This window comes from Bombina bombina, chromosome 8, assembly GCF_027579735.1.
Source record: "Bombina bombina isolate aBomBom1 chromosome 8, aBomBom1.pri, whole genome shotgun sequence".
NCBI classification, from domain to species: domain Eukaryota; kingdom Metazoa; phylum Chordata; class Amphibia; order Anura; family Bombinatoridae; genus Bombina; species Bombina bombina.
Window position 1 is genome coordinate 5,456,542 of NC_069506.1, and position 20,184 is coordinate 5,476,725.

The following is a 20,184-nucleotide window of genomic DNA, read 5'->3' on the forward strand; positions in this document are numbered from 1 at the left end:
ATGAGGGTTACATTGGCACTGTGAGGGTTACATTGGCACTGTGAGGTTACATTGACACTATGAGGTTACATTGACACTATGAGGGTTACATAGGCACTATGAGGGTTACATTGGCACTGTGAGGTTACATTGACACTATGAGGTTACATTGACACTATGAGGGTTATATTGGCACTGTGAGGTTACATTGACACTATGAGGTTACATTGACACTATGAGGGTTACATTGACACTATGAGGGTTATATTGGCACTATGAGGGTTACATTGGCACTGTGAGGTTACATTGACACTATGAGGTTACATTGACACTATGAGGGTTACATTGACACTATGAGGGTTATATTGGCACTATGAGGGTTACATTGGCACTGTGAGGGTTACATTGGCACTGTGAGGTTACATTGGCACTGTGAGGTTACATTGACACTGTGAGGGTTATATTGGCACTATGAGGGTTATATTGGCACTATGAGGGTTACATTGGCACTGTGAGGGTTACATTGGCACTGTGAGGTTACATTGACACTATGAGGTTACATTGACACTATGAGGGTTATATTGGCACTGTGAGGTTACATTGGCACTGTGAGGTTACATTGGCACTGTGAGGGTTACATTGGCACTGTGAGGTTACATTGACACTATGAGGTTACATTGGCACTGTGAGGGTTACATTGGCACTGTGAGGTTACATTGGCACTATGAGGTTACCTTGGTACTATGAGGGTTACATTGGCACTGTGAGGTTACATTGGCACTATGAGGGTTACATTGGTACTATGAGGGTTACATTTGCACTGTGAGGTTACATTGGCACTATGAGGTTACATTGGCACTGTGAGGTTACATTGGCACTGTGAGGTTACATTGGCACTGTGAGGGTTACATTGACACTATGAGGGTTACATTGGCACTGTGAGGTTACATTGACACTATGAGGTTACATTGAAACTATGAGGGTTATATTGGCACTATGAGGGTTACATTGGCACTATGAGGGTTACATTGGCACTATGAGGGTTACATTGGCACTGTGAGGGTTACATTGACACTATGAGGTTACATTGAAACTGTGAGGTTACATTGACACTATGAGGGTTATATTGGCACTATGAGGGTTATATTGGCACTGTGAGGGTTACATTGGCACTATGAGGGTTACATTGGCACTGTGAGGGTTACATTGACACTATGAGGGTTACATTGGCACTGTGAGGTTACATTGGCACTGTGAGGTTACATTGACACTATGAGGGTTATATTGGCACTGTGAGGTTACATTGGCACTATGAGGTTACATTGGTACTATGAGGGTTACATTGGCACTGTGAGGTTACATTGGCACTATGAGGGTTACATTGGTACTATGAGGGTTACATTTGCACTGTGAGGTTACATTGGCACTATGAGGTTACATTGGCACTGTGAGGGTTACATTGGCACTGTGAGGGTTACATTGACACTATGAGGGTTATATTGGCACTGTGAGGGTTACATTGACACTATGAGGGTTATATTGGCACTGTGAGGGTTACATTGACACTATGAGGGTTATATTGGCACTGTGAGGTTACATTGGCACTGTGAGGTTACATTGGCACTGTGAGGGTTACATTGGCACTGTGAGGTTACATTGACACTATGAGGTTACATTGGCACTGTGAGGTTACATTGGCACTATGAGGTTACATTGGTACTATGAGGGTTACATTGGCACTGTGAGGTTACATTGGCACTATGAGGGTTACATTGGTACTATGAGGGTTACATTTGCACTGTGAGGTTACATTGGCACTATGAGGTTACATTGGCACTGTGAGGGTTACATTGGCACTGTGAGGGTTACATTGACACTATGAGGGTTATATTGGCACTGTGAGGGTTACATTGACACTATGAGGGTTATATTGGCACTGTGAGGGTTACATTGGCACTGTGAGGGTTACATTGGCACTGTGAGGGTTACATTGACACTATGAGGGTTATATTGGCACTGTGAGGTTACATTGGCACTGTGAGGGTTATATTTGCACTATGAGGTTACATTGGCACTGTGAGGGTTACATTGGCACTGTGAGGGTTACATTGACACTATGAGGGTTACATTGGCACTGTGAGGGTTATATTGGCACTGTGAGGGTTACATTGGCACTGTGAGGGTTACATTGACACTATGAGGGTTACATTGACACTATGAGGGTTATATTGGCACTGTGAGGGTTACATTGGCACTGTGAGGGTTACATTGACACTATGAGGGTTACATTGACACTATGAGGGTTATATTGACACTATGAGGGTTACATTGGCACTGTGAGGGTTACATTGGCACTGTGAGGGTGCAGATAATAACAATACTCTCTGAGCTGTGTCAGATGCACTTTAGATTCTATACTAGTTTATATGGTGCGCACGTGCACGTTACTATACATATAAGAGAGCGTGTGCACGCGTGATAGGCTTTAGTCAACACGCAGCGTCCCGTAACCTAGGCAACCAATGGCCGTGACGTCATCGGCCTGTACCTATGCAGTTGCAGCGTCACGTAACCATGGCAGCGGGCTTTATAGTGACGGAGGCTCCCGGTAAGCTGGGCACCGGGTACACGGTGTTCGCAGGCTCCTCGGAGCGAGACGTGCTCTGCTGCAAGATGTTCTGGAAGTCCGTGACGCTACAGCCGCCTCTTGAGTCACGGCTGGTGTCAGGGGACATGGAGCAGAGACTGAAGGCAGCCGGGAGCCCCAAACTGCGTGAGTTACAGGGGACAAGTGACCGGAAGTGTCACCTGGGGGGCACAGAGACAAGTGACCGCGAGTTTCACCTCAGGAGCACAGGCACAAGTGACCGGAAGTGTCACCTGGGGGGGCACAGGGCAAGTGACCGGAAGTGTCACCTGGGGGCATAGGCACAAGTGACCGGAAGTGTCATCTGGGGGGCACAGGCACAAGTGACCGAGAGTTTCACCTGGGGGGCACAGGCACAAGTGACCGGAAGTGTCACCTGGGGGGGCACAGGGCAAGTGACCGGAAGTGTCACCTGGGGGGCACAGGCACAAGTGACCGGAAGTGTCACCTGGGGGGCACAGGCACAAGTGACCGAGAGTTTCACCTGGGGGGCACAAGTGACAGGAAGTGTTACCTGGGGGGGCACAGGCACAAGTGACCGGAAGTGTCACCTGGGGGCACAGGCACAAGTGACCGGAAGTGTCACCTGGGGGGCACAGGGCAAGTGACCGAGAGTTTCACCTGGGGGGCACAGGCACAAGTGACCGGAAGTGTCACCTGGGGGGCACAGGCACAAGTGACCGGAAGTGTCACCTGGGGGGCACAGGGACAAGTGACCGAGAGTGTCACCTGGGACATATTAACAAGTGACCGAGAGTGTCACCTGGGACATATTAACAAGTGACCGAGAGTGTCACCTGGGACATAGGGACAAGTGACCAAGAGTGTCACCTGGGACATATTAACAAGTGACCGAGAGTGTCACCTGGGACATATTAACAAGTGACCGAGAGTGTCACCTGGGACATATTAACAAGTGACCGAGAGTGTCACCTGGGACATAGGGACAAGTGACCAAGAGTGTCACCTGGGACATATTAACAAGTGACCGAGAGTGTCACCTGGGACATATTAACAAGTGACCGAGAGTGTCACCTGGGACATAGGGACAAGTGACCAAGAGTGTCACCTGGGACATAGGGACAAGTGACCGAGAGTGTCACCTTGGACATAGGGACAAGTGACCGGAAGTGTCACCTGGGGGCCTCAGGGACAAGTGACCGAGAATATCACCTAGAACATAGAGACAAGTGACCGAGAGTGTCACCTGGGGGGCACAGGGACAAGTGACCGAGAGTGTCACCTGGGACATAGGAACAGGTGACTGGAAGTGTCACCTGGGACATAGGGACAAGTGACCAAGAGTGTCACCTGGGACAAGTGACCGAGAGTGTCACCTGGGGGGCACACCACCCAGCTGATTTTACTGACCACCTGGCTAAAATTTAAGCCACTAATTAAGATAAAAATTATCTAAAGTTTTCTTTGCAATGTTTGTTGCAAACTTATCATTAAATCAATTTTGTATGTTAAATTATGCAATTAATTTGTGCTTTGGATTGCTTTAAGGGACATAATACTCATATGTTAAATCACTTGATGTTAAAGGGACATAATACTCATATGTTAAATCACTTGATGTTAAAGGGACATAATACTCATATGCTAAATCACTTGATGTTAAAGGGACATAATACCCATATGTTAAATCACTTGAAACTGATGCAGTATAACTGTAAAAAGCTGACAGGAAAATCTCACCTGAGCATCTCTATGTAAAAAAGGAAGATATTTTACCTCAAAATCTCCTCAGCTCAGCAGAGTAAGTTCTGTGTAAAAAGTTATACTCAGCTGCTCCCAGCTGCAGATAAAAATAAAAAAAAATGAAGAAATGAACAGCAGCCAATCAGCATCAGCAGTGCTGAGGTCATGAACTCTTACTGTGATCTCATGAGATTTGACTTAACTCTCATGAGATTTCATAGCAAACTTCCTTTAAACTGAATAGGGAAATAAGATGAGAGTGGACGAGGATCATCCCTTCGACTGCCCAGGGACAGACATACTGATATGCTGCTTAGAAGTCCTTTACAATGGGATGTGGCTACTGAGGAACTTTTGAGGTAAAATATCTTTCTTTTTTACATAGAGATGTTCAGGTGACATTTTCTAGTCAGCTTTTTACAGCTATTCTGCATCACTTTCAAGTGTTTCAACATTTGGGTATTATGGCCCTTTAAGTAACATTTGTAAATGACACAAAATGCCTCCACCAGGCAACTTTTTAATGCCACCTGGCTGGTAAAATTGTCTGTGAAGAACAGTGCCAATAATTTTAACTTCCGAACTAAAAATAACTGAGTGTTACAAATAAAATGATATATTGCATTTGGCTTTACTGACTATGATGTTTGCCACCTATAAAATTATCTGCAGACAGTAAAGCGCCCGGTGTCCTGTATTTAAATGTAAAAAACATTCACTGCTGATCTAACAATGTATTCCTTTCCTGCCCACTACTAGAGAGGAACGAGAAGGCCGACACGTACCAGCATCTGCTAGAGGGTATCAGTAAGTACAGGCCTGTATGCTATGACTGCACACAACGTAATGCAACCCTTAGATGTCAGAGAGGGCTCCAACTTGTTTTTGTGTAGTGCAGCTTTTATTGGCAGCCAAAGGGTTAAATGCTGATGAGCAAAATAGGGCATATGTTATATCATGTTTATCTATGTGTTCCAAATATATATTTCTTTCCTACGACATGGAGAGTCCACAACATCATTCCAATTACTAGTGGGATATTCAGCTCCTGGCCAGCAGGAGGAGGCAAAGAGCCCCCCCAGGAAAAGCTGTTAAGTGTAACTTCCCTTACCCATAACCCCCAGTCATTCTCTTTGCCTCTATCAATGGAGGTTGTACAAAGTTGGTGTCTGAAGAAATTAATCCTTTTATGGGTACTTTTCATTGCAAGCAAGGATTGGGGTCTAGCTGTGTCCACGTCAATCTCTTGAGTAAGAGTAGTGGTGGCTTTTAGCAGTTAAAAGGCGGAGAGGAAGTCTTTGCTTTACATTTAACACTTTGCTACCCCTTTGCAGAAACCCAGAGTTGGTTACCCAGTTCTTTCTTTTCTACAGGTCCCTGTTAGCGGTCAAGTGAGGCTTTCAGACCTGCAGAAAAACTTTTCCTGGAGGGGAAGTCCTGTTATATATTTTTATTTCGCTGGATAAGAACAAGCATGGAAAGGACTAAGAGATTCAGGATGCTAGTGGGACTTGTGACCTTCCTAACGGGTTTGTAGATTTATTATATATATCCGCTGTTTCGGATTTATGTGCGGCTCAGCAGCTATCTGGCTTTTCTGCCAGGGTTAGTGATTTTGCCACGCCATTACTGGGCTATTTTAAGGACAAGCCCAGGACTTATGGTGTGTGGGGAATGGGTGTCATGACGACATTAATTTCCCTCCTATCTCTGTGTGGTTCGTTGTTATGAACGTTAATGGGTTTCTTTTTGTAAGGACTCAGTCTTTTATTGTGGGGGTGTGTTCAGTACTGTTTATGGCGCAGTTATCGAGCAAGCAACTCTGATCACATTTATTGTTGCGCAGTTAGGGCTCAAATCGTTACGTCTGCCCTCTGCTTATAGTACTTATCACCCCATCACTAGGGGCACATAGCCAACCGGAAGATCGTTCAAGCGGGACTTCAGCAACTGTGAGTACCTAAAGAGGGGTTAGTGTTAGGTTTTTTTAATTTTTTTTGGGGGTGGGGTTTTTTAGATTAGGGTTTGGGCATTTCTTAAGAACTGAATGCCCTTTTAAGGGCAAGAAAAAGAGCTGAATGCCCTTTTAAGGACAATCCCCATACAAATGCCCCTTTCAGGGCAATGGGTCGATTAGGTTTTTTAGATAGTGTTTTGTTTTTTTTTTTAATTGTGGGGGTTTGTAATGTTCGTGGGTCTTTGTATTTTTGTTTAGAAAACAAGCTGATTTCTTTAGGGCAATGCCCTACAAAAGGCCCTTTTAAGGGCTATTGGTAGTTTTTATTATAGATTAGGGTTCTTTTTTTTTTTTTCTTTTTTTTTTTTAAATGGTTATTAGACATGACTTGCTGCAGTGTGGAAACTGGTTAGTATAGGACCGGTCTGATGTGGGACACCTTCTCCTGTTCCCACATTGCTGGATCCAGTATACACAGTCCATCAAGACATAGAGTCCTCTACCTTGGGTATCCTGGTTAGCCGGTTCAGCCAGCTGGTTTGCTGTGAATACCAGCCTGCCCCTATAGGCACATTGGAGTGCCTTTTCACATTGTGAGTACCCTGCACATGTCTTATATCTGTCGTTGGCTTCTTCAGATTCACACATACAGCGCCTCTTTCCTGTGTTTGATTTTAGATTTATAACCTTTGGAGGGTGAAGATCGAGTGCTGCCTCCAGTCCAATAGAAGACAGATACCTATACCAGATTGGGTTATCCTGGACTTTGTATATTTGTCTATCATCCTGATCTAGGATTGGGTATAATATTGTGAATACACACACTTACATTGTATCTATGTTATATTAGTACTTTGTTGATTGTTTGTCTGAAACATCCATATATGGTCACGTGGGCCTACATATATATTCTACACCGTTCTTAGTAGCGCCCCCTATTGGGTTATTCCCTTTGTTCTTATTAGAATAGGAATAATTGTTATTATTTTGGATGATTCATTTGTTATTTTGTGTAATGTGTTTTTATTTTCCGTTTTGGGGTGTTTTTTGTTGTTTTTTTTTAGAATAGACATTTTTTATTTTTAATGGGCAGCAAAGGGCTGATTGCCCTTTTAAGGGCAATGCCCATACAAATGCCCTTTTCAGGGCAATAGGTAGATTAGGTTTTACTTTATTTTTATTTTGTGGGTTTGGGGGGTGGGGGTTTGTTTACTATTAGAGGGGGTTTGTTTTTCTTTTGTAGAAAAAGAGCTGATTTCTTTAGGGCAATTCCCTACAAAAGGCCCTTTTAAGGGCCCTTGGTAGTTTATTATAGATTAGGGTTTTTTATTTTGGGTTGTTATTTTTTTAAAAAGGGTATTAGAATAGGATATAATTAGTTTTTTTTATTTTTTGTAATTTTAGTGTTTTTTATTTTTTGCAATGTTAGGTTTTAGTGTAAGGCAGCTTAGGTTTTATTTCACAGTTAAGTTTGTATTTATTTTAACTAGGTAGTTAGTAAATAGTTAATAACTATTTACTAACTAGTGTACCTAGTTAAAATAAATACAAACTTACCAGTAAAATAAAAATAAAACCTAAGCTAGCTACAATATAACTATTAGTTATATTGTAGCTAGCTTAGGTTTTATTTCACAGGTAAGTTTGTTTTTAATTTTAAATAGTAGGGGGTGTTAGGGTTAGGGTAAGGTTTAGGGGTTAATAGTTTAATTTAGGTTGTTGCGATGTGGGGGGCTGGCGGTTTAGGGGTTAATAGGTTTATTTAGTGGTAGTGATGTGGGAGGCCAGAGGTGTAGGGGTTAATAGCTTTATTTAGCGGCGGCGATGTCGGGGAGAGGCAGAATAGGGGTTAATATCTTTATTATAGTGTGGGCGATGTTGGGGTGCGGGAAAATAGGGGTTAATAACTTTAGTATAGTGGTGGCAATATCGGGAGCGGCAGATTAGGGGTTAATAGATTTATTTTGGTGGCGGCGATGTCGGGAGCTGCAGATTAATGGGTAAATAAGTTTATGTAGGTGTCAGCGATGTCGGGGGCAGCAGATTAGGGGTATTTAGACGTTTCGCACCCTCTATAGCGCAAAACTTGTAATCTAGGTGATAGTTATTTATATGCGTATGTAGACTACTTTAAGTCTCTGCTCTATTAAGGCAGCATCTTATTAAGACACATAGGTTTCATAAAAAAGTTGTACTTTTTTTTCAGGGTACAATATATTTTTCTCTTATTGAGATTTGTCCTATCGCCTTGCCTCACAGGTTGTTATTGTACTTGCTATCAGGTGACAGCTATAGATCCTTGAGGAAATAGGAAATGAGAAATAGAACATTTATAGCTATATGTACTTAGTTTTCTTTTCAGGATGTATTCTCCTGATAAATTCTGAGTTTTTTATTGTATTTGCCGCCATCGAGTAGCAGCTATTTGTTAATCTTACTCCTAGGAATCTTACTTAGATGTGCTAATTTCCTATGCAAATATTTACATTGATTTAATTTTGAGACATGGAGGATTTTAATTTCAGTTTTTTATCTCCCCCCTTAATTTTAATGAATTTTGGTTTAACCTTGAAAATAGCTTTACCAATGCAGCAACCAGAAATCTGTCTCCTACTGATGAGTTCCAAAAAAGAACGAAACAGGCTGTCTAGTGAGTGATTTCTGGTTTGCTGTAATAATCCTGTTAAAAAGGATAGCTGTGTTAAATTTGCATATCTAATTTGCATATCTTACCCAGAATTCCCTTGTGCAATGGTAACATTGTATATGAGGTATTTCTGGGAAAAAGCGAGCGGGGAATCTTGCCTAAATGTGCTAATTCCCTATGCAAATATTTACATTGATTTAATTTTGAGACATGGAGGATTTTAATTTCAGTTTTTTTATCTCCCCCCTTAATTTTAATGAATTTTAATCTTACTCCTAATGAAATGGGAGCTGAATTACTTGTTTAAAATAAAGAACATTTATAAATATATGTACTTTCAGTTTTCTTTTCAGGCTGTATCTCCTGATAAATACTATGTTGTTATTGTATTGCCGCCATTGGGTGGCAGCTAAATGCTTTTTGTGCGCCTAAGGAAATAGGAGCTGAGTTAGTTGTTTACAATACAGAACGTTTACTTTTCAGGATGTATTTCCTGATAAATTTGGTACTGTATTTTCCTGTATTTGCTGCCATCTGGTGGCAGCGCTGTGATAATTTTGCTCTTTTAAGGTGCAATCTTCTTCTCTTTTTTATATGTTATGTGTATACAGCCTATTTTCAATCTCTTTCCTAATTGAGACTGACGCGCTGTTGGATTTTCATTTTATAATATGTATATGTACTCTTCTGATACTGATAGGTTTCCTTTTAAGTATAACCTATGTTGTCTAATGAATATTCTTTATGTTCTATTGAAGTCTTTATGAATGTCTGTGACATCATATTTCGTCTGAGTTTTAATATACAATGTTACTCTTTTACGCGAGAGACTTCAGTCTTGACTGAAAGATTATGAAAAAAGGTTCTAAAGGACTTTTTTGTTTTAATAGCCGCTCACATGACTTTCACTCTTCTGTTATTTAGGAGCGGATATTAGTGAGTCTATCTAAAGCCCTTTGAGGGCGCTGGATTAGAGAATCAGAATGGGAACAAGTATTCCCAGGGTCATATCCGGGCATGGCTGTGATGGGCTTTATTACAAGGAGCCCGGATAGCTCAGTCGGGTGACCATCAGATTTTGATCTGAGGGTCAGAGGTTCAAGTCCTTGTTTGGGAGATCACTTTAAATTAGGTTCAGGCGTCATCTTTTCTCCTAGCAAGATCTCATACAGAGATGTTGCTGTCTTCTCTACGTTTCCACGGGTGAAAGGTGATTCTGGAAAAGTGTTTCCTAGGGACAATCATAGATTCCTTGTTTATAAAGATTTCCTGATGGAGGTCAGAATTTTCACACTTCTTGCTTCCTGCCTTTCCCTCCCTGATAGATGCTCTAGCGGTTCCTTGGAGGTTTTTCTCTGGCTTAACTGTTTCCTCTATTTGCTTTTTCCACAAGTCATTGTTCGTATCAAACAGGGGAGAACATTGGTGATCCTAATAGCTCCTGCATAGCCTCGTAGGATATGGTTCGTGGATCTGGTAAGGATGTCATTTCTACCTCCTTGGAGGTTACCTCAGAGGAAGGACCTTCTAATTCAGGGTCCCTTCCTCCATCCAAACCTAGATTCTCTGAAGCTGACTGCTTGGAAATTGAACACCTAATTCTGTCTAGACGTGGTGTTTCTGAAGCAGTCATTGAAACCATGATTCAGGCTCGAAAGCCTGTTGCTCACAAGATTTACCATAAGATATGGCCTAAATATCTCTATTGGGGCGAATCTAAGGGGTTCTCATGAAGCCAGGTGAGAATTCCCCGGATTTTGTCTTTTCTGCAGGATGGCCTGGAGAAGGGTTTATCGGTCAGTACCCTAAAAGGTCAGATTTCTGCGTTATCTTTTATTTTGCTCTAACATCTGGCAGATTTACCAGATGTTCAAGTTTTTGTACATTCCCTGGTTAGAATCAGGCCTGTGTTTAAACCTGTGGCTCCCCGTGGAGCCTTAATTTCGTTCTTAAAGTTTTTCAGCAGGCTCCGTTTGAGCCAATGCATGTTGTTGATATAAAGTTCTTATCCTGGAAGGTTTTGTTTCTGGTTGCTATTTATTCCGCTCGCAGAGGGTCTGAACTTTCAGCTTTGCAGTGTGATTCATCGTACCTTATTTTTCATGATGGTAAGACTGTTCTTTGTACTTAATTGGGGTTTCTCCCTAAGGTAGTATTAGATCGAAACATTAATCAAGAAATTGTTGTTCCTTCTTTTTGTCCTATTCCTTCTTTTCAAAAGGAACGTCTTTTGCATAACTTAGATGTTGTGCGGACTCTTAAATTTTACCCTTTTTGTTGTTTTCTCTGGAAAGCGTAAGGGTCAGAAGGCCATTTCTACTTCTCTGTCTCTTTGGTTGAGAAGTTTGATTTGTTTGGCTTATGAGACTGCTGGACAGCAGCCTCCTGAGAGAATTACGGCTCATTCCACTTGGGCCGTCTCCTCGTCTTGGGCTTTCAAAAATGAAGCTTCTGTGGAACAGATTTGCAAGGCTGTAACATTGTCCTCTCTGCATACTTTTTCAAAATTCTACAAATTTGATACTTTTACCTCGGCCGAGGTTTCTTTTGGGAGAAAGGTTCTTCAAGCGGTGGTGCCTTCGTTTTAGGTCCTCCTGCCTTGTTCTCCCTCCCTGTTCATTCCATGTCCTCTAGCTTGGTTATTGGTTCCCACTAGTAATTGGAATGATTTTGTGGACTCTCCATGTCATAGGAAAGAAAACAAAATTTATGCTTACCTGATAAATTTATTTATTTCCGGACATGGAGAGTCCACGACCCCACCCTCTTTTTTTATTATTAATTTTATACCCTTGTGTTTCTTCGTTTTCCATTTCCTTCTGCTGAATGACTGGGGGTTATGGGTCAGGCAGTTACACTTAACAGCTTTGCTGGGGTGCTCTTTGCTTCCTCCTGCTGGCCAGGAGTTAAATATCCCACTAATAATTGGAATGACGTTGTGGACTCTCCATGTCTGGAAAGAAAGTAATTTATCAGGTAAGCATAAATTTAGTTTTATATTACACACAGCATGGCGGGGAATCGTAGCAACTCACATAGTTGTTGTAACTTCTGATCATTGCAAACAATAAACAACAAATCTTTAAACACATTACATGTACTGCTGTATTAATATATAAAAACCAGTGCTGTTTGTGCTGTATCTGATCATCGCATACATTAAACAGAGGTGTCACAATAAACAGCAAATCCTTATGTATTTATATATAAAAACCAGTGCTGTTTGTGCTGTATCTGATCATTACAAACATTAAACAGAGGTGTCACAATAAACAACAAATCCTTATGTATTTATATATAAAAACCAGTGCTGTTTGTGCTGTATCTGATCATTACAAACATTAAACAGAGGTGTCACAATAAACAGCAAATCCTTATGTATTTATATATAAAAACCAGTGCTGTTTGTGCTGTATCTGATCATTACAAACATTAAACAGATGTGTCACAATAAATAACAAATCCTTATGTATTTATGTATAAAAACCAGTGCTGTTTGTGCTGTATCTGATCATTACAAACATTAAACAGAGGTGTCACAATAAACAGCAAATCCTTATGTATTTATATATAAAAACCAGTGCTGTTTGTGCTGTATCTGATCATTACAAACATTAAACAGAGGTGTCACAATAAACAACAAATCCTTATGTATTTATATATAAAAACCAGTGCTGTTTGTGCTGTATCTGATCATTACAAACATTAAACAGAGGTGTCACAATAAACAACAAATCCTTATGTATTTATATATAAAAACCAGTGCTGTTTGTGCTGTATCTGATCATTACAAACATTACACAGAGGTGTCACAATAAACAACAAATCCTTATGTATTTATATATAAAAACCAGTGCTGTTTGTGCCGTATCTGATCATTACAAACATTAAACACATGTGTCACAATAAACAACAAATCCTTATGTATTTATATATAAAAACCAGTGCTGTTTGTGCCGTATCTGATCATTACAAACATTAAACACATGTGTCACAATAAACAACAAATCCTTATGTATTTATATATAAAAACCAGTGCTGTTTGTGCTGTATCTGATCATTACAAACATTAAACAGAGGTGTCACAATAAACAACAAATCCTTATGTATTTATATATAAAAACCAGTGCTGTTTGTGCCGTATCTGATCATTACAAACATTAAACACATGTGTCACAATAAACAACAAATCCTTATGTATTTATATATAAAAACCAGTGCTGTTTGTGCTGTATCTGATCATTACAAACATTAAACAGAGGTGTCACAATAAACAACAAATCCTTATGTATTTATATATAAAAACCAGTGCTGTTTGTGCTGTATCTGATCATCGCATACATTAAACAGAGGTGTCACAATAAACAACAAATCCTTATGTATTTATATATAAAAACCAGTGCTGTTTGTGCTGTATCTGATCATTACAAACATTAAACAGAGGTGTCACAATAAACAACAAATCCTTATGTATTTATATATAAAAACCAGTGCTGTTTGTGCTGTATCTGATCATTACAAACATTAAACAGAGGTGTCACAATGAACAACAAATCCTTATGTATTTATATATAAAAACCAGTGCTGTTTGTGCTGTATCTGATCATTACATACATTAAACAGAGGTGTCACAATGAACAACAAATCCTTATGTATTTATATATAAAAACCAGTGCTGTTTGTGCTGTATCTGATCATTACAAACATTAAACAGAGGTGTCACAATAAATAACAAATCCTTATGTATTTATATATAAAAACCAGTGCTGTTTGTGCTGTATCTGATCATTACAAACATTAAACAGAGGTGTCACAATAAATAACAAATCCTTATGTATTTATATATAAAAACCAGTGCTGTTTGTGGTGTATCTGATCATTACAAACATTAAACAGATGTGTCACAATAAATAACAAATCCTTATGTATTTATATATAAAAACCAGTGCTGTTTGTGCTGTATCTGATCATCGCATACATTAAACAGAGGTGTCACAATAAACAACAAATCCTTATGTATTTATATATAAAAACCAGTGCTGTTTGTGCTGTATCTGATCATTACAAACATTAAACAGAGGTGTCACAATAAACAACAAATCCTTATGTATTTATATATAAAAACCAGTGCTGTTTGTGCTGTATCTGATCATTACAAACATTAAACAGAGGTGTCACAATAAACAGCAAATCCTTATGTATTTATATATAAAAACCAGTGCTGTTTGTGCTGTATCTGATCATTACAAACATTAAACAGAGGTGTCACAATAAACAACAAATCCTTATGTATTTATATATAAAAACCAGTGCTGTTTGTGCTGTATCTGATCATTACAAACATTAAACAGAGGTGTCACAATAAACAACAAATCCTTATGTATTTATATATAAAAACCAGTGCTGTTTGTGCTGTATCTGATCATTACAAACATTAAACAGAGGTGTCACAATAAACAGCAAATCCTTATGTATTTATATATAAAAACCAGTGCTGTTTGTGCTGTATCTGATCATTACAAACATTAAACAGAGGTGTCACAATAAACAACAAATCCTTATGTATTTATATATAAAAACCAGTGCTGTTTGTGCTGTATCTGATCATTACAAACATTAAACAGATGTGTCACAATAAACAACAAATCCTTATGTATTTATATATAAAAACCAGTGCTGTTTGTGCTGTATCTGATCATTACAAACATTAAACAGATGTGTCACAATAAATAACAAATCCTTATGTATTTATATATAAAAACCAGTGCTGTTTGTGCTGTATCTGATCATTACAAACATTAAACAGAGGTGTCACAATAAACAGCAAATCCTTATGTATTTATATATAAAAACCAGTGCTGTTTGTGCTGTATCTGATCATTACAAACATTAAACAGATGTGTCACAATAAATAACAAATCCTTATGTATTTATGTATAAAAACCAGTGCTGTTTGTGCTGTATCTGATCATTACAAACATTAAACAGAGGTGTCACAATAAACAGCAAATCCTTATGTATTTATATATAAAAACCAGTGCTGTTTGTGCTGTATCTGATCATTACAAACATTAAACAGAGGTGTCACAATAAACAACAAATCCTTATGTATTTATATATAAAAACCAGTGCTGTTTGTGCTGTATCTGATCATTACAAACATTAAACAGAGGTGTCACAATAAACAACAAATCCTTATGTATTTATATATAAAAACCAGTGCTGTTTGTGCTGTATCTGATCATTACAAACATTACACAGAGGTGTCACAATAAACAACAAATCCTTATGTATTTATATATAAAAACCAGTGCTGTTTGTGCCGTATCTGATCATTACAAACATTAAACACATGTGTCACAATAAACAACAAATCCTTATGTATTTATATATAAAAACCAGTGCTGTTTGTGCCGTATCTGATCATTACAAACATTAAACACATGTGTCACAATAAACAACAAATCCTTATGTATTTATATATAAAAACCAGTGCTGTTTGTGCTGTATCTGATCATTACAAACATTAAACAGAGGTGTCACAATAAACAACAAATCCTTATGTATTTATATATAAAAACCAGTGCTGTTTGTGCCGTATCTGATCATTACAAACATTAAACACATGTGTCACAATAAACAACAAATCCTTATGTATTTATATATAAAAACCAGTGCTGTTTGTGCTGTATCTGATCATTACAAACATTAAACAGAGGTGTCACAATAAACAACAAATCCTTATGTATTTATATATAAAAACCAGTGCTGTTTGTGCTGTATCTGATCATCGCATACATTAAACAGAGGTGTCACAATAAACAACAAATCCTTATGTATTTATATATAAAAACCAGTGCTGTTTGTGCTGTATCTGATCATTACAAACATTAAACAGAGGTGTCACAATAAACAACAAATCCTTATGTATTTATATATAAAAACCAGTGCTGTTTGTGCTGTATCTGATCATTACAAACATTAAACAGAGGTGTCACAATGAACAACAAATCCTTATGTATTTATATATAAAAACCAGTGCTGTTTGTGCTGTATCTGATCATTACATACATTAAACAGAGGTGTCACAATGAACAACAAATCCTTATGTATTTATATATAAAAACCAGTGCTGTTTGTGCTGTATCTGATCATTACAAACATTAAACAGAGGTGTCACAATAAATAACAAATCCTTATGTATTTATATATAAAAACCAGTGCTGTTTGTGCTGTATCTGATCATTACAAACATTAAACAGAGGTGTCACAATAAATAACAAATCCTTATGTATTTATATATAAAAACCAGTGCTGTTTGTGGTGTATCTGATCATTACAAACATTAAACAGATGTGTCACAATAAATAACAAATCCTTATGTATTTATATATAAAAACCAGTGCTGTTTGTGGTGTATCTGATCATTGCATACATTAAACAGAGGTGTCACAATGAACAACAAATCCTTATGTATTTATATATAAAAACCAGTGCTGTTTGTGCTGTATCTGATCATCGCATACATTAAACAGAGGTGTCACAATAAACAACAAATCCTTATGTATTTATATATAAAAACCAGTGCTGTTTGTGCTGTATCTGACCATTACATACATTAAACAGAGGTGTCACAATAAACAACAAATCCTTATGTATTTATATATAAAAACCAGTGCTGTTTGTGCTGTATCTGATCATTACAAACATTAAACAGAGGTGTCACAATAAACAACAAATCCTTATGTATTTATATATAAAAACCAGTGCTGTTTGTGCTGTATCTGATCATTACAAACATTAAACAGAGGTGTCACAATAAACAGCAAATCCTTATGTATTTATATATAAAAACCAGTGCTGTTTGTGCTGTATCTGATCATTACAAACATTAAACAGAGGTGTCACAATGAACAACAAATCCTTATGTATTTATATATAAAAACCAGTGCTGTTTGTGCTGTATCTGACCATTACATACATTAAACAGAGGTGTCACAATAAACAACAAATCCTTATGTATTTATATATAAAAACCAGTGCTGTTTGTGCTGTATCTGATCATTACAAACATTAAACAGAGGTGTCACAATAAACAACAAATCCTTATGTATTTATATATAAAAACCAGTGCTGTTTGTGCTGTATCTGATCATTACAAACATTAAACAGAGGTGTCACAATAAACAACAAATCCTTATGTATTTATATATAAAAACCAGTGCTGTTTGTGCTGTATCTGATCATTACAAACATTAAACAGAGGTGTCACAATAAATAACAAATCCTTATGTATTTATATATAAAAACCAGTGCTGTTTGTGCTGTATCTGATCATTACATACATTAAACAGAGGTGTCACAATAAACAACAAATCCTTATGTATTTATATATAAAAACCAGTGCTGTTTGTGCTGTATCTGATCATTACAAACATTAAACAGAGGTGTCACAATAAACAGCAAATCCTTATGTATTTATATATAAAAACCAGTGCTGTTTGTGCTGTATCTGATCATTACAAACATTAAACAGAGGTGTCACAATAAACAACAAATCCTTATGTATTTATATATAAAAACCAGTGCTGTTTGTGCTGTATCTGATCATTACAAACATTAAACACATGTGTCACAATAAACAACAAATCCTTATGTATTTATATATAAAAACCAGTGCTGTTTGTGCTGTATCTGATCATTACAAACATTAAACAGAGGTGTCACAATAAACAACAAATCCTTATGTATTTATATATAAAAACCAGTGCTGTTTGTGCTGTATCTGATCATTACATACATTAAACAGAGGTGTCACAATAAACAACAAATCCTTATGTATTTATATATAAAAACCAGTGCTGTTTGTGCTGTATCTGATCATTACATACATTAAACAGAGGTGTCACAATAAACAACAAATCCTTATGTATTTATATATAAAAACCAGTGCTGTTTGTGCTGTATCTGATCATTACAAACATTAAACAGAGGTGTCACAATAAACAACAAATCCTTATGTATTTATATATAAAAACCAGTGCTGTTTGTGCTGTATCTGATCATCGCATACATTACACAGAGGTGTCACAATAAACAACAAATCCTTATGTATTTATATATAAAAACCAGTGCTGTTTGTGCTGTATCTGATCATTACATACATTACACAGAGGTGTCACAATAAACAACAAATCCTTATGTATTTATATATAAAAACCAGTGCTGTTTGTGCTGTATCTGATCATTACAAACATTAAACAGAGGTGTCACAATAAATAACAAATCCTTATGTATTTATATATAAAAACCAGTGCTGTTTGTGCTGTATCTGATCATTACATACATTAAACAGAGGTGTCACAATAAACAACAAATCCTTATGTATTTATATATAAAAACCAGTGCTGTTTGTGCTGTATCTGATCATTACAAACATTAAACAGAGGTGTCACAATAAACAACAAATCCTTATGTATTTATATATAAAAACCAGTGCTGTTTGTGCTGTATCTGATCATTACAAACATTAAACAGAGGTGTCACAATAAACAACAAATCCTTATGTATTTATATATAAAAACCAGTGCTGTTTGTGCTGTATCTGATCATTACAAACATTAAACAGAGGTGTCACAATAAACAGCAAATCCTTATGTATTTATATATAAAAACCAGTGCTGTTTGTGCTGTATCTGATCATTACAAACATTAAACAGAGGTGTCACAATAAACAACAAATCCTTATGTATTTATATATAAAAACCAGTGCTGTTTGTGCTGTATCTGATCATTACAAACATTAAACAGATGTGTCACAATAAACAACAAATCCTTATGTATTTATATATAAAAACCAGTGCTGTTTGTGCTGTATCTGATCATTACAAACATTAAACAGATGTGTCACAATAAATAACAAATCCTTATGTATTTATATATAAAAACCAGTGCTGTTTGTGCTGTATCTGATCATTACAAACATTAAACAGAGGTGTCACAATAAACAACAAATCCTTATGTATTTATATATAAAAACCAGTGCTGTTTGTGCTGTATCTGATCATTACATAAATTAAACAGAGGTGTCACAATAAACAGCAAATCCTTATGTATTTATATATAAAAACCAGTGATGTTTGTGCTGTATCTGATCATTACATACATTAAACAGAGGTGTCACAATAAACAACAAATCCTTATGTATTTATATATAAAAACCAGTGCTGTTTGTGCTGTATCTGATCATTACATACATTAAACAGAGGTGTCACAATAAACAACAAATCCTTATGTGTCCTTATGCTGTGTCTTATTGTGCGTAAAGGAGTTTTCACACTGATTGTAAAATACAAAACATTTTGTGCTTTAGAAACAGAATGTTGTTTGCTGGAGGCCCAGAAGGAACAGTATGAGGAGCAGAGGGCGCGTTATCTGCAGAAGGTAAGAAGCATTTTGTACCAAATCATTTTATACATCTGGCAAGGAAAGTTTTAGTAATGAATATGGGGAACAGTTAGCTACTAATACCCAGCAAGGGCTTTTATTAACGTCTCCTATATGTGACATATTGCTGTTAAATATGTCATTTAGAGAGGAAAGCAGACATCCCAACTCTCCCTGAAGTACAGGGAGTCTCCCTCATTGTAATAGCGGCTCCCTGATGCCCGCAAATGAAATGCAATCTTCCTGAAACTACAAATACCATGATCCAACGTTGCCCAAATCCGTAAACAGTGTTTCTTTAAGGGATGCCTCTAGTTGCGGTGACGTCATCGAGCAGGAGGGCATTGTCACAGCAAGTCTGTCTTTACTTTCTGTTTATTGTGTGTCTGCCACCCTCCCTGCTGCCGTTTGGAGGCAGTGATAAGGCTCTTAGGGGAGGAGAATCTGCAGCAGGCAACATTGGCTGCAGCATAGGCTGACTTAGAAAGAGGGCAAAGAAAGTGTGACCCTGTGAGAGAGCAGATAGACACCCCTGCTGTTAGGTCCTTATCAAACTGACTCTACTGTGAGTACAAAACATAATTACAAATAGCCTCTCAAACTCCAAATCACACACGCTCCCAGACACAAAATCTGAAAGTTGTACAGTGACAACTATACTGAGTCAATAAACAAAGAGAAGGCGCAACCTCTTACAGATAAAAGTAAAACTTCTTTATTCAGTAACGGATAAAATTCCAGCAGCTGGAAAACATGAGACAAGGTGCAGGGTCTGACTAGTTTCGGCTTGTGGCCGTAATCGTA

At 37.7% G+C, this 20,184-nt stretch overlaps 1 protein-coding gene across 1 annotated transcript in view; it reads left to right on the forward strand.

The window, feature by feature from the left end:
* The first annotated feature begins 2,517 nt into the window (after window positions 1–2,517).
* HOATZ (HOATZ cilia and flagella associated protein) overlaps window positions 2,518–20,184 on the forward strand; it is a 141,825-nt gene continuing 124,158 nt past the window's right edge. The window contains exons 1-3 of the mRNA XM_053689828.1: window positions 2,518–2,752; window positions 5,090–5,137; window positions 19,307–19,377. Coding sequence (XP_053545803.1) covers window positions 2,530–2,752; window positions 5,090–5,137; window positions 19,307–19,377 — 342 coding nt within the window. The 5' untranslated portion in view covers window positions 2,518–2,529. The remainder of the gene's footprint in view (window positions 2,753–5,089; window positions 5,138–19,306; window positions 19,378–20,184) is intronic.